The sequence below is a fragment of the Cotesia typhae genome, unplaced genomic scaffold (genome assembly GCF_013202065.1).
Source record: "Cotesia typhae breed Kobodo isofemale line unplaced genomic scaffold, CoteBio_Ctyphae contig_30, whole genome shotgun sequence".
Lineage (NCBI taxonomy): Eukaryota > Metazoa > Arthropoda > Insecta > Hymenoptera > Braconidae > Cotesia > Cotesia typhae.
This window is the reverse complement of record NW_027423739.1, coordinates 306,935-322,328: the sequence shown is the minus strand read 5'-3', so window position 1 is coordinate 322,328 and position 15,394 is coordinate 306,935. Positions and strand designations below refer to the sequence as shown.

General features: G+C 32.9%; 1 protein-coding gene across 5 annotated transcripts in view; it reads left to right on the top strand.

The window, feature by feature from the left end:
- The window catches only part of LOC141526035 (G protein-activated inward rectifier potassium channel 3), a 102,797-nt gene that overhangs the window by 51,672 nt on the left and 35,731 nt on the right, over positions 1-15,394 (top strand). The window contains exons 1-2 of one of the 5 annotated variants that reach the window (XM_074240765.1): positions 10,699-11,444; positions 14,778-14,864. The exons of 2 other annotated variants lie outside the window; for them this stretch is intronic. In XM_074240765.1, the coding sequence (XP_074096866.1) occupies positions 11,395-11,444; positions 14,778-14,864 (137 nt within the window). In that variant the 5' untranslated portion in view covers positions 10,699-11,394. Of the gene's footprint in view, positions 1-10,698; positions 11,445-11,749; positions 14,865-15,394 lie in introns of those variants that run through there. 2 more of the 5 variants (XM_074240764.1, XM_074240763.1) reach the window with 2 other exon arrangements.

Genomic DNA, 15,394 nt, shown 5'->3' with positions numbered 1-15,394 from the left:
TGATTTAAGTAAACTGCACAGAAATATCATCGTCAATCACTCATCATTTGCATTCCCCGAGTCGAAATTTGAGTTCCGTTTTAACCGTAATTTTTTCCCATCTTAATTTTACGGTCAAAACAGACTTGGCGCTGTATTGATAGTTCATTTAAACTGAAGTCTGGTTTCACCGTTACTGGTGGAGTTTTGTCCCATTTTACCACGATTACGGTCAAACCAAACTTGAAATAATAATAATATGAAAGATAATAATAATAATAATAATAATAATAATAATAATAATAAATAACAAATTAAATTTTGAAATTCTTAGGGATCCAGGTTCAAATCCAACTGAACTCCGATTTATTTATTTATTTTTTTTTTGTTTTAATCACTGCAATAATAATTATTATTATCAATAATAATTATTATTGTTATAAAAAATAAGTAGTAATAATTAATAATAATTGTCATTAATACACTAGTCACAAAAATTAAGGGATATAAAAAAAATTCCAAATTTTTGGGTCATTTTCAATAAGCTGTAACTCCGAGGAAAATGGTCGTACAGAAAAAATAAGAAAAAGGAAATTGTAGCTCCAAGTGTCTAAATTTCAGATATGACCATGAAAAATTATTGTCATGTCCAGTTCTGGAGAAATCCAAAGAAAACTACCGAAAAAAAATGTTTCCAAATTTTTTCCTGTCTAAAAAAAGGTCCACGGGCTTCAAAAAAAATTTTTTGATTGTTTCGTTCAAAAGCTCTTTCAGAAAATTTAGTACTCTTCAATTTTGCGTATTTAAAAAGCCTGTACAACGATTTGCTGCGGAGTTATCGTCAATCAAAGCAAAAAAGTTCTTTTTGACTTTGATATTCAATAACTCCGGAAATAATGATCGTACAGGAAATCGAAGGAGGGTTTTGAAAACTGCACGATATTTTCTCTAAGAAAACGTAAACATCTTTTGGAAAAAAAATTTTTTTTGAATTAAAAACTCGGACTGAAAAAAAGACAAAAATTTGCATGATTAAGGATATTTGGATAACTTGGTATAACTTTGGATAAAATGGATAAACGAACGATATCGTCGGTAATTTTTCAAACTCAAAGTGTCCCCTAAATTTCCTCAAAAATTCAAAGCGCTGCGATTTTTTTTTCATTGTGCCCCGAAGCTTCAAATTCTTTGTTTTTGCAAAAATCACCATTATGAGCAATTTTGTGATGTTTATTCATTTTTTAATGAAAAAAAATTTTTTCTCTCTAAAATCTTTGTTTTTTCGATTAAAGAGATTGATTTTTTGAAAAATTTGAAAAAAAAAATTCAATTTTTTCGAAATTTTTTTTTTTTAATTTTTTTTTAACGTTTTCAGAATGTTCCACTATTGTCAAAAAAAAATTAATTCAATTTTTTCTGACCGCTATAACTGCCTTAGTTTCAAATCTCATTTTAAAAATTCAATAAAAACAAATTGATATACCCCCCGCGAGTTTCGGCTTTTCTTCACACAAAATTTAAATTTTTTGTATTCTTTCTAGCTTAAATTTCTTTCGTGAATTTTCTGTAAGCTTTTCTTTGATAATCACCTTTGGCATTTTGATATGCCTCGCCGACATTTAGCTGCCACAGATGTGGCTCGCATTGTTACCCTCCTTCAAGAGGGCTACAGTCAGGTGGAAGTAGCAGCTTCTATGAGAGTGAGTCAGTCTGTTGTCAGTCGTGCCTATGCCCGATTTAACGCGACTCAAAGTTACGATCGTCGTCCAGGTCAAGGTACACGACGGATCACTACCGAACGTGATGATCGAGCTATCATTCGCGAAGCTCGTCGAAACCCTACTGCCCCTTTTTTTTCGGTAGTTTTCTTAGGATTTCTCCAGACCTGGACATGACAATAATTTTTCATGGTCATATCTGAAATTTAGACACTTGGAGCGACAATTTGCTTTTTTTATTTTTTCTGTACGCCCATTTTCCTCGGAGTTACAGCTTGTTGAAAATCACCCAAAAATTTGGAATTTTTTTTATATCCCTCAATTTTTGTGACTAGTGTATAAAAATTTGTCTTTAACAATTATTACTACTATAAATATCGTTTATGAACAGAGAAAAAATATATAAATTAATTTTTTAACAAAAAAAAAAAAAAATGAACAATCTCCCAATTTCGGGAGAGTAATTTTCCTCGAACAAGTAATATTTACTGTCCAGTTCTTACAGATTAAGGAGAAGGGAGATAGGAGGAAAGAATTACTACGTCAAATTACCCTAATACGCTTCGTAAAGACGAAATAAGTAAAAATCGCTTTGCCCTAACCAAGAACCGAACGCGGGACCTATCGCTCCGCAGACTTATGCGCTACCCGCATCGCTACACGGCCGACTGGCAAAGGCTGAATCTCAGTAGCATTATAAACTTTTTAAATGACGCGTCTTCAAATAATTAAGTTCTGAGTGGAATCTGAAAAAGAACTTCACGAAGAAATTAAATGAATAATAATAATCATATCTATAGACATTCAAAATTCCCATTATCCTTAATAATATATAAAATTTTGAATTCGGGACAAAAAATATTTTAACTTATTTTACATATTATCACTCTAAAAATGTTTAAGATCTACATATACAGGATCTCGAAATTAAAAAAAAAAATAAATTATTAAGAAAAAAGCCGTGAACTTAAAAAAAATATGTAACGTAATCCAGTTGTAAATTCAAATATTTATAAATGTTCAAAAGCTTATAGTTTGGTCACAAGTGGACCAAATGACACCTTTTTTTCTTCAATTTCTTTTCTTTTTCTACTTTTTTTTGTGCCTTTTATAAACAAAAATTGAAATTTAATTTCTTATTCTCAATTATTCATCTTATACTTCTATTTTCAATTTTAAGATTTGGTGATTGTTTATTTCGACGGTCACTATAACTCGGGGTGTGAAATCATCATTAGATTATTTTCTACTTAGTGGATATTTTTTTTTTTCTTAGAGTAAATCGAAAGTAGAAAAATTTTTCAAAATTTTTGGATAAAAAAAATTATGAAAAACGTCAAATGTCGAATAAAAAAAAATTTTTAGAAAAAATCTCAAAAAATGAATATTATCAAAAAAATTTTTTTTAATTATTTATTTTTATCCATAGAATACGAAACAAATGACCAAGAATTGATAGGCTAAGTGGATGAATTTTATTGCCGATTTTCTATCAGAATAAAAATTTAAGTTAACATTTAAGTTGCGACAACTAGATTACTTTTAAAAACGTGAAACTAAACAATTACCTACGATTCTTATATATTTTAAAACTTTGTGCAGTGAAAATATGTGAACTAAGCTGAATCTAGAATAGAATAATTTTTTTTTTCGAAATTCAAATGTTTGACAAAAAAAGAAACATTTTTCTGAGGTTAACATCCCTGGTTAAAAATATTGATTGAAAAGGATTGAAAATGATGAAATTAGAATACTTTTGAATAATTTCAATTCTTTTTCATGTATATATAGATATACAGTTCACATAGGGTGACTGATTCCCAATACTTTTCAATCAATATTTTTAATCAGGGATTATTATTATTTTTATTATTATTTACTTTTAATTTTTAAATGTCAACTTTTCATAAAAATTTGTTTTTTATCAATTTGAATTTTCGCGCCTAAGAACTACAAGATAGCAAGAAAAATAATAATAATCAACAAGATGACAAGTATAATGTAATGTAATGTAATGTAATGTAATGCTTTATTTAATTGATCGTAGGACTATGTCCCCTGACGACCATAAGGATACAAAATAATAGTACAAGTGCACTCAAAGGTGCTTTTTATAGCAGTAATAGTGGTAATACAATAGTAGCAAAAAAGTATAAGAAAAAAAAAAAAGAAAAAATAATATAATAGTGGTTAAAAGTAGTCTTAGGTCTCTTAGCTATCATTGCACAACTTATTTAATAGTTTTTAAGTTATAGTTTTACTTTATACAATTTAAACTGAAGAATAGTGTTTTATTTAAAATTGCCATATACACTTAATTTAATGAGAGAATTACAGCTTCCAAATATTGATCATTAAGAATTAGAAGTTTTATGAAAAATTTTTAAGCATTGAGGATTTTAATTGCACTTTGATTTTAAACTAAAAGGAAGATTTACTAATTCACAATTCACTCATTGGGCCTGAACCCAAGTTCTTCTCTCTCCAGGTCTTGAAGGTATTTGAAGCACTGTGTCTTGAATTCAGCTAACGTTGATAATGTGGTGATCTGCGGTGGCAATGAATTCCAGAAGGCAGTCCCGTAGATAAGGAAAGAGTTCTGATACATAGCAGTTCTGGGTATTGGCGCTATTAGCGAATCAGTTCTGTCACCTCGACGGGGTCTGGCTATAATGTGGTTAGGCCTTATGTTGTTGCCTAGAAGTTGGTTCGTATTGAGCATCAGGACTCCATAAAAGATACAGCCCATAAGGTATAGTCTTCGATTTTTCGAAGAGAGCCAGCCCAGATCTAGTCGTGATTCATTAATGTGCGCACCCAGCCGAAGTCGCAGGACGAATCTGGCACAATTGTTGAGGGCAACAGTTAGCTTTTTTTCAAGGTTCTGGTTTAAGTTGGTCAATGCGACTGCACCATAGTCAAAAACTGGCAACACAAGACAGACAACTAGTTGACGCTTGATCGCCGCGTTCATGGCACCAGCAGATTGACGCAATCTATAAAGTATCCTTGATGAAGTACTACAGGTTTTTGCAACTTGATTTGTCCACGAGAGCGTTGGGTTTAATAAGACGCCTAGATATTTGAATTCTTCGACATATTCCTACATTTCATTATTAAACATGATATTTGGAATAATATTTCTGCCCAGGACATTTACATTGTAGGCACTTCCAAAGATCATGGCTTTTGTCTTCGTTGTGTTAATATTTAGCTTGTTATTCCGACACCATGAAGCTATTGTAGCGAGATCATCATTAACCTTGTTAACGCCATTGATAATATCGTTCGGTTTACACCTCAAATAGATTGTTCCATCATCAGCAAAGAAACGGTGGTGGCTGTGCAGCAAACATTTCGGGAGATCATTAATGAACAATGAGAATAGTAGTGGCCCCAGCACACTCCCTTGCGGAACACCAGACAGGGATTCCCTCCAGGTGGAAATTTTATCGCCATCGCGCTCAGCGTGCTTTCGTTCAGCCAGGTATGAATGAACCCAACAGATGGCGTCGTGCATTAGGCCAAGGTCAAAGAGCTTATACAGTAGTAGCCTATGATCAACTGAATCAAATGCTTTGGTAAAGTCTAGAAATACTGCGATTGTGATCATCTGCTCATCAATTCCAGATCTAACGTCGTCGACAAATCATTATAGCAGTCTGAATGCCCATACCTGCCCGGAAGCCTGTCTGGTGTGAGTCCAAGATGCTGTAGTCATTAATAAAACTGATAAGCTGATCTAGCATAATTCTCTCCTGGATTTTAGACATAGCACACAGTATTGAGATGGGCCGCATGTCCGATGGGGATTGAGGGTTGCGTACCTTCGGTATTGGAGTGATGAGCGAGGATTTCCAGAGAGTGGGGAAGGTGCTATGGCTTATCGAGTTGTTAATAAGTTCCGTAAGAGCCGGTGCTAGCAAGTGTTTGAATGTCTTCAGGGCTGGAGTTGGTAAGCCACCAATACCCGTGGCGTTTGATGAGAGATTACTCAGGTGTTTCACCACTTGTGGGACAGTTGCCTGAATAAATCTAAACGCTGGCCCATTCTGCGCCTGATTTAGTGTCCTAAATATCACCTCAAGGGCCGGGAGCTTTGTACCATGCGCCTAGTAATCATTGAGTACGGAGAGGTCGAATTTGACTGGATCCTTCGACTTTGTTGATGATACTGTGAGTCCAAGTCTATCCATTTGGCTCCAGAATTGCTTAGGTGTAGATGTTTTGTTGAAAACTCTTCCCAGGTAATCCACTTGTTCTTTTTTCCACAGTAGCTGGGCTTGTCTACGTAAGCTTATGTAACTTTGCCATGCTAGGTAGTGCCCACCTCTTTTAAATCTTCTGTAGGCTTTGTTTCTCTCTCTCCTGATGTCTCTTAATTGCTGCGTAATCCACGGCGCGGGGCTGTGCTTTGCGTAGAATTCCCGAGTGGGAACACACCGTTCAACAAGCTCTTCGATGAGTCTATTTAGCTTGTGTAAGTGCACATCAGGTGTATCAACCTCGTCAGGGTCACCACTATGTTCTTCCATCCACGAATTCACAATCTCTGCTGCTAAATCATTGTCAGCCTCATTCCATGCCATGTAACGAACATATCGCCTCATCGGTTTAGGAGGTTTATACTTTAGGCTGATGTATATAAGGTCATGAGATGACAGGAACGGCTGCTGTGATTGGCCCCACGCATCAAGCTGCAGCATTTGGCTGACCGCGCATAAATCGATCCACGTATTGGCCTCTGCTGTGTAGTTGGTGGGCTGCATCGGAACAACATAAAGTCCGGTTCGTGTGAAGAAGTCTTTCAATCTGGTGACTTTGTCATTGTTAGCCTGTAAATCAATATGAAAGTCCCTTAGAACACAGGCAAATTTGTAATTAACTAGTCTAACTGAAAAATTATCTTCAAAAATATTCATAAAACCTGATTTAGGTGGACGATAGACTACAGCAACTAGGACTTTATATTGTGATGGGCCCCAGACCTCAGCGATAAGGTATTCAGAAAGTATGGTGTCTCCAGCACCCACAGATGAGCTGATTAATTGTGCACAAAGTTCTTTTTTGAAGTAGAGCGCAACACCTCCACCACGTTTGTTGTGACGATCAACCCCGAGGAAAGAGTATCCAGGTAGTTCAATTTGTTGATCTTCAATTGGATTGGTTAGCCAGGTTTCAACCACGCCAATGACGTGATATGGGTTCAGCCTAAAGTATTCTCTGAATTCACATAAGTGAGCCATTAGCGATTGAGCGTTAAGAGAGCATATATTTAATGTATCTAAGTGTGTTCTTGTGTTAGCAATTGGAGTAAGAGACCTAGGTAATTATAATGAGAGTTGCTGCAAATCAGTTGAGGGTAGTATCCGGATCGGTCGATCTGCTTGCGATTTCCGGATGTATACTGCTGAGTTTGCGATCCACACATGCCTACGATCAATACGAGGGAATGTCTTTAGGACTTTATCTCTGAGCTGATGTAGTTGTGCTGGCTGGCGCCGGTTTATGTAGAGTTTAGAGTCTGGGAATAAAGAATTAACTTGCTTAGCAGTGATGTTGGGTTTATTCTTCTTTGCATCAATGACCTTTGAGCAAGTGTCAGGTGTCTTCAGTCCAACAACAATCGAACGTGACCCGCTTGACGTGTTGCCTTGACGTACAGGACCACTCGATGGCTGAGCTCTACCGATTCTTCGTGCAAAGACAATTTCAGTGTTTCTATGCCGAGTTCCTAGTACATTGAGAGTAGAGCTTACTAGAGCTTTAGTGTTCTCATTATCATTTTCCGGCAATCCATTTATTATTAACTGGTTAGCCATCTGGTCACATGCTGCGCGGAGTAACACAAGTTCATCAGCTGATGATAGATGCGATCGTGCTTCATGCATCCTTGCTTCAACATCAGTGAGGCGGTCGTGGAAACCAGTGAGCTTCGTGTCTGTAACGGACTGTGCAGCTTTCAGTTCTGCACACTCGGTACGGACGGTTGCAAGATCTTCAGCAATTCGGTCTATTTTGTCGGTAGCACTCTTCATTCCATCGAGTTTGTTGTTCATTTTCACCAGCAGATTTATTACATTTGAGTCTGTGACCTCGCAGGTTACGCATTTGGTACGAATGGCATTCTCAATCTCATTGTCTGTATCCAGCAATAAACGCGTTGCTGCACAGCAATAGTGATACGAGTGTTTACATTTGGCTCCTGTGGTAACCATCTCTTCTGCACTCTTGAATTTGGTAAAACAGAGTGCGCATAATGTTTCTGACATTTTAAGACTAGGGAGATTCTCAAAGTTAGCAAAAGATGTCAGCGGGTACTGATATGATAATTCAGGTCCCGTAAAATTTGATATGCTGTGGAATTAGGGTTAGAAATAACCCTATCAAAACAGCACAATAAAATGCAATTTTCCTGAACTAAATGATTTCGCCCAATTGAAATTAATTGTTCAGAATGTGCAGTAGCTCTTAACACGTAATTGAGCTAATTATTGTACACTAAACGTCTATATTTCACCACTAAAACCGTACGAGAGTAAGCGATCAAAAAACGCGTGCACTTTGTACTAGAGTAATAATAATAATCATAATAATAATATTAATAATGATAATATTATACTTTTGGAAATTTTTACGGTCAAAACAGACCTGCGTACGTCTGGTTTAACCGTACTTATTCTCCGATACTGTCTTGTACGGTCAAAACAGACTTGATTTTTAGCGGGATATTAGACTTCAAAGAGTTTGGACATTTTTACGGTTAAAACGGAACTCGAATTTTGACTCGGGTCACTCTAATTTTTTTAAGTTTCATCATTGGATCAAAGAAATCATTTATCTGTTTTTAAAGTTCATCTGTCTCTTGTAAACGTGATAATACCCAATGATTTAACAATAATGCCTTTCACGCAGGTTTCCTTGATTCGTACGTCGACTTGAACTTGTACCATATCGCCTTGGAGCTTTCTAAACCGTCCAGTGCTATTCATTAATTTGAATTCACTGCTGATAAAATTTCTAATTCACCCTTTCCGTCCATTTTGATCCAATTGGCTACCCTATTTTCCAGTTCCGTTGGTTTCGGATTTTCTCCAGATACGTATCCCCTAGGGTGGGCCAAAAAAATTGACTAATTTGTAACTTCCCGCTGTGAAAATTAAAAATTTTCAAAAATCGGGAAGTTATTGGTTTCACCCCGTTTTTCGAAAATCGAGTTCTGATCAGATCTTGACGTTTTGAGGTCCTAGAAAGCTTCCCTGACTATTCCCGTGATGATGCCTGTATGCATGTGTGTGCGTGTGTGTGTGTGTGTGTGTGTGTGTGTGTGTGTGTGTGTGTGTGTGTGTGTGTGTGTGTGTGTGTGTGTGTGTGTGTGTGTGTGTGTGTGTGTGTGTGTGTGTGTGTGTGTGTGTGTGTGTGTGTGTGTGTGTGTGTGTGTGTGTGTGTGTGTGTGTGTGTGTGTGTGTGTGTGTGTGTGTGTGTGTGTGTGTGTGTGTGTGTGTGTGTGTGTGTGTGTGTGTAAACCCTTTTATAACTTTTAAACGGCTTTACCGATCAATTTCAAAAACTAATCAGCTCTTAACGTCAAAAAACTGCGTCAAACGCCGCCAGTCCAGTCAAAATCGGTTGATTCGTTCGTGAGTTATCGTAAACGAAAGAAAACCAAAAAAAGTGTTTTTTCGGGATTACTCTGAAATTTTCGGTTCGATCAATTAAAACCTGAAAATTACTTATCAGGATGATAAAACTGCGTCGAATACCGCCAACCGCGTAAAAATCGGTTGATCCATTCAAAAGTTATTGCGATTTGAAAATTCCAAAAATAGAGTTCTATGAAACTTCTATCAGACTTTTAAGCTGGGTGAGTTCAAATGCATCAAAATATCATCTCTTCGAACTCAGTGAGCTCAAAATATCACATAAATTATATTTTGAGCTCAAAAATCTCAAAAATATTATAAATACAATTTTAAGCGCTCAGGTATGGAATTACCGGGAAGTTGCAGGGATTGCCTTTAGGGTGAACCGTATTACTAATTTTTTTTTTTCTTTAGTTACAGTAAAAATATTGTTTGAGATGACGAAAAAAAAATTCTGTTAAAATTTGAGCTCTTAATATTAATATTAAACAACATAGCAACATAAGCAACATATCATAGCATAGTGCACTTAATATTACATCTCTTGTTATATCTTATACTGTTTCGATCACGTTAATTGGTCAAACTTTAATTAATTGAAATGAATAAAAAATCAGCTAACAACAGAAATAAATAATTCTGTTGACAACCCAAATAGTTTCATGTCCGCCATCTTAGTCACTGACTAATATTTATAAATGATAAAGTTTCTTAGCGTTTATATTATGATTCTACATCCTTTCATCTTCAATATATTACAAGGATCTCAAAGTACAAGATTACAAGTATCTCAAAGCATGAGGATAAACAACATAGCCAAAAAGTTTTTTTATGTATAAAATTTTATTACTCAGCATCTAATCAATGAATCGCAAAGACTACCCTATCGAAAAAATCCACATGAATTCAAAGGGAATACCGCATTCAGATTTATATCAATTGCAATAAATATTTTTGAAATTTCAAAATACGCTAAGATTATTCATAAAATGTGACGTCAAAGTTTTCGAAGTTTTCGATGTTTAGCAGCTCCGAAATGCCTCAGCAATGATACGCTTTCGCTTATATTGAACTTCAATACAACAAAAAATTTTATTTTCAAATTTAAAAATATCCAGTTTTTAGACTTCTTTGAATGTTTTACTACAAACAATTTTGATTATCAAATGATTGTTTCTGAAAGAATGGCAATCTTATGAAGGTGAGATCACATTTTTGTAATTTAAAATATAAAGATAATTTGATAATTGTAATCTGCGTCTCTAGAAAGATTTGCAAGAAAGCTGATAAGAAACGTGATACACCACTGCGTTGATTGATAACAATAATATATCATTACACCAACACTGAAAATATGCTGTTGAGATAAAGATTTTGACTTATTTCAAATAAGCTTTGTAATGAACTGTGTACTTATGTGTTATGTTCGTTTGCATACTATTGATACAAAACATGCATTGAAATGAGTGAAGTCAAGTTTTAAAAGTTTTTTTCCATTCAATTTTGTTCAAGTCAGTATTTGCAATTATATTAAGAAAAATAAAGAGCTACTTCAACGATTTCATGTGATTTTACGAAATTGCTTAAAACACTGGATGAAATACAGAAAGTTTAAAAGTAAATTTTGTTTAACACGTTTTTAAATCCTTGCAAATGACAAAAACAAACTCAAGTTTTAGTGACTGACACGTAACATTGCAAATCAGTAGCACTAGATCTTCATGTGAAAATACTTTCTTGCAATATCCAATTGCATTACTAAATCAAGATGTGATTTTTTAGTGTTGTGTATAATTCAATGACTATAAATTTTAATGTTTAACAGTGAATAAAATTTATCGAAACGTTTAATGAATATCAAGACTGATAATAATTAATTAGTTTGTTCTATGTACTAACAGACACCTATTAAAACTTTTAAATCTGCCTAATTTAATAAGTTCATCGTATTTAATTTTAAATCAAATAATAATGCAAGTTCTATTGAAACTTCATCAAATATTTGAATTAAACGCATCTACGTGACATTTTTGTTAAATTCAATTTTTCGATAAATGAATCAACCTCTGCGAACTTCCGCTTTGAGATGTCTTTGTAGACCTTGGTTAGAGAAAAAAATTCAAAATAATTGACAACTTTAATTCTTCATAAGAAAAAAAACGCAAAAGTATTAGAAATATTCAAAAGTATTGAAAAAAAAATTTAATTTTGTTATTTCCTATACTTTTTAACTCTTTTTTTTTTTTTTAATCCCAGAGAAATTATTTTAAGATTTTGATTGTATTATTGGTGGTAATCTAACAAAAAAAAAAAAAACATTGTTCAAAACCCATTTTATTGATATAACCATACCCTGAGTAATATTTTCAGATTATTTGTTAAAAAAAAATCACTGTTTTTTTATTCGGCCAATGTTTAGAAGTCGTGAACTGAATTTTTCTATTTTTCATTTAATTAACACGGAAAAAAATTTCTAGAAAATTTGGATTTTTATTTCTCTTGATTGAATCAACTCCATCGAACCAACAATCGATATTCTTACAGGATTCCCTGGGAAAAAGATTTAGATCTGACCAGATATAATTATATCTGGTCAGATCTATTTATGTCTGGTCAAATCTATTTATATCTGATCAGATCTAATTATGCCTAGTCAAATCTATTTATATCTGATCAGATATGGGATTGGAGACCTAATCAGATCTAGTCATATCTGATCAGATCTAAACAGATATAACTATATCTGAGTTGAAAAATTCATCAGACATAAAAAGATTTTATTATATTTGGCCAGATATGACTATATTCGTTAACTATTAATGAATACTTATAAACTATTTTACTAAATATACTTTCCCCCTAAATAAATATTTTATGAATGTTAAGAAATATTTATAAGAATTTAATAAATTAAATAATTGTTTTCGAATAAATTAATTTGTTAATAGTTGATAAATCTTTCTATGAGCGTATATTGATAATTAATAATTTGCAAATTTGATAAAAAACTTTGTTCATTACCCATCGATTATGGACACGATTCACATTACTTGTAGTTATTACAAACTCTATCAACTTATTTTCTTAGTAAGCCTCGTAGGTAAACAGGTAATGAATTAATCTCTCAAGCTTTTGGGTCCCAAGTTCGGTTCCCGCACGCACCGAGGATTTTTTTTTTTATGGAAAAAATTCTATATAATTATATAGGGCCATTTTTCGTATATAATTATGTATGAGTATATATAATTATATATCATCTTTTTTACCTGGGTAATTTAAAGATCTGACCAGATCTAGTCAGATCTGATTATATCTGGCCAGATCTCGTCAGATAGTAACAATTTAAAGATCTGACCAGATCTGATTATTTATAACTAGATCTAATTTGTTTTTCCCGGGTAAATTGAGCGCTGAATAAAAAAAGTCTCTTATCATTTTTCGATAAATTCAATCCTCCGAAAACCATTCGAGGTTGAAGTTAAGCAGATTGCAAATTTGTGGATTATTTCACTTTTACAGTAAATTTATTACACCGGCACACAAAAAAAAATTTGTTTGTACTTTTGACCGGATTCACCTACCGACATGTTTTTCAACCCACTGAATCCAAATTTCGAGTTTGTTTGGCCCGATCACCCTCTCAATTTAAGTAAAATTCGAAATACCAAAAAAAAAAAAAAACGCAAAAAATTGCAGACACAGCGATGAAAAAATTCTTGTGGACCCGGATCAAGTATGATTTTTATGTATTTCAATTCACTGAATCTTAATCTGAACCTTAATCAGCCTGTATTATTACGAATAGAAATTATTTCTTGTAATAGTATACTCTCCAGTAGGAGGTGCCCTGGTTGCAGACACAAGCGATCGAGATGTGAATGAACGAGATGGAGAGAGCAGTTTGGTTTAGTTTCAAGAATATGTCTCAAAACTTTTTAGGAAATAAAAAAAGCGAAAACTGCAAGCCGTCAGTAGAAGAATTGATGACAAATTACGATAATTTAGGTCGCTTAATGAACCTCAAACTACACTTCATGGATTCTTACGTCCACCACTGACAGATTTTCGCTGAATGCTAATAAGAGAAGTACCAGAAGAATGCAGAAAACTTAAAAAGAACCCATTGCGTAGGTCATTAGAAGATAAAAGAATTCAATATAAACGAACGACTGTCTGAAATTCAAAAATATGGTTTTGTAATTTCTCCCTCCATGCTACTTTCTAGAGATTTTAAAACTTTGTCAATTTTTTAATTCTAAGCATTTAAAAAAAAAGCGTGGGGTGCTTTTTAAGATATTATCAAAATGATAATAATTCTACTCATATCTGTCAATAAAATATTTATAACTATTTACACCATGCACCTCACGCTTTTTTTTAAATGAAATAATTTTTTTTTATTCACACTATTTTTAATTTATATTTATTGAAATTTTTAACACTATTCTTAATTTAAATTTATTTTCTATTTTTTAGTTTGGTTTTTTATAAAAAACGTGTTTTTTAGTTTTTTAAAAATATTATTTATTTTTTTTTTAATTTTGAAACGTTACTGGGATAAAAAAAAACTTCAGATTCAAATTTATACTCAATTTGAATCCAAAAACTTTTTTCATCGATAAATTCGATTTTTCATGAACCATTGAAATTCTTTTCGGTTATTCGCAATTTTTTTTTAATTTTAATGGATCAACGGGCTAATTAACTTTTAAATTCAGATTCAGTGAATTGAAATACATAAAAATTATACTTAATCCGGGTCCACAAAAATTTTTTCATCGCTGTGACTATAATAGCTTGCCTTTTTTTGGGCTTTTTGAATTTCGATCAAATCTATACGGTAACCGGGTCAAACGGACTCCAAATTTGGATTTAGTGGGTTGAAAAACATGTCAGTAGGTGAATCCGGTTAAAAGTACAAACAAATTTTTTTTTTCGTGTGCCGGTGTAATAAATTTACCGTAAAAGTGAAATAATAAACCAAAAATTTGCAATAAGCTCAACTTCAACCTTGAATAACTTTTGGAGGATTGAATTTGTTAAAAAATGATGAGACCTTTTTTATTCAGCGTTTCTTGTAAGAATATTGATTGTTTGTTCGATGGAGTTGGTTCAATCAAGAGCCATAAAAATCCAAACTTTCTAGAAATTTTTTTCCGTTTTAATTAAATGAAAAATCGAAAAATTTAGTTTGTGACTTGTAAACATTTATATTAAGGGGTCAAATTTTGACTGAATTTTTATTTTGGTATCTTCTAACGAAATTTCAATAACTTTTTAAAAAAAACAATAGTTTATTTTTTTGGAACACCCTAATATATTTATATATTAATATATATATATATATATATATATATATATATTAAAAACAATTCAAAATGAATGAAAACACTACAATATCTTACGATGAGAATGGACATTACTTTTATCCGGAAAGCACAGACGATGGTAGACTCTTACAATCTCAGTGGCAATCACCAATTATTCTCACAGTACCTAAATATTCAAATTCTCTTAGAAGCAGGTAAACATCTTAATCAAGTAAGATTTTTTTGTTAGCCCAGACAGACTTATCGAAAATAATCATTATCAAATTGCGTGTCATGTCAATACTAAAATATATAGATAGAAGTTTTTGCTTCTTCATTCGATTGTGTACATTATTTAAGCAACTTTAAAAAAATTCAAACTGCGACCCATTGAAAACATTTGTATTCTTATATACAACACGGAAAATCAGCATTTTTTATCACTTTGATTTATTGAATACTAAATTTTGAAATAGTGTTTTTTAATCCTTAAAAATCTCTGACAATTGTCGTGTTTGAAACTTTGTTAGCGCCCAGTACTGTAAATCTGTATTACTATCGAACTCAATACTTCGTTACCCGGGAAAAAATGAATTTTCCTAATCATATATATTTATATATCAAATACATAAAATTATATATGATTATATGTAAATTTTTATATAAAATATATATTAGTTATTTATATATTACATATGATTATTTTCGTCCTAGGCGGACGTATGGGGGTTTTTACGTGCAGACG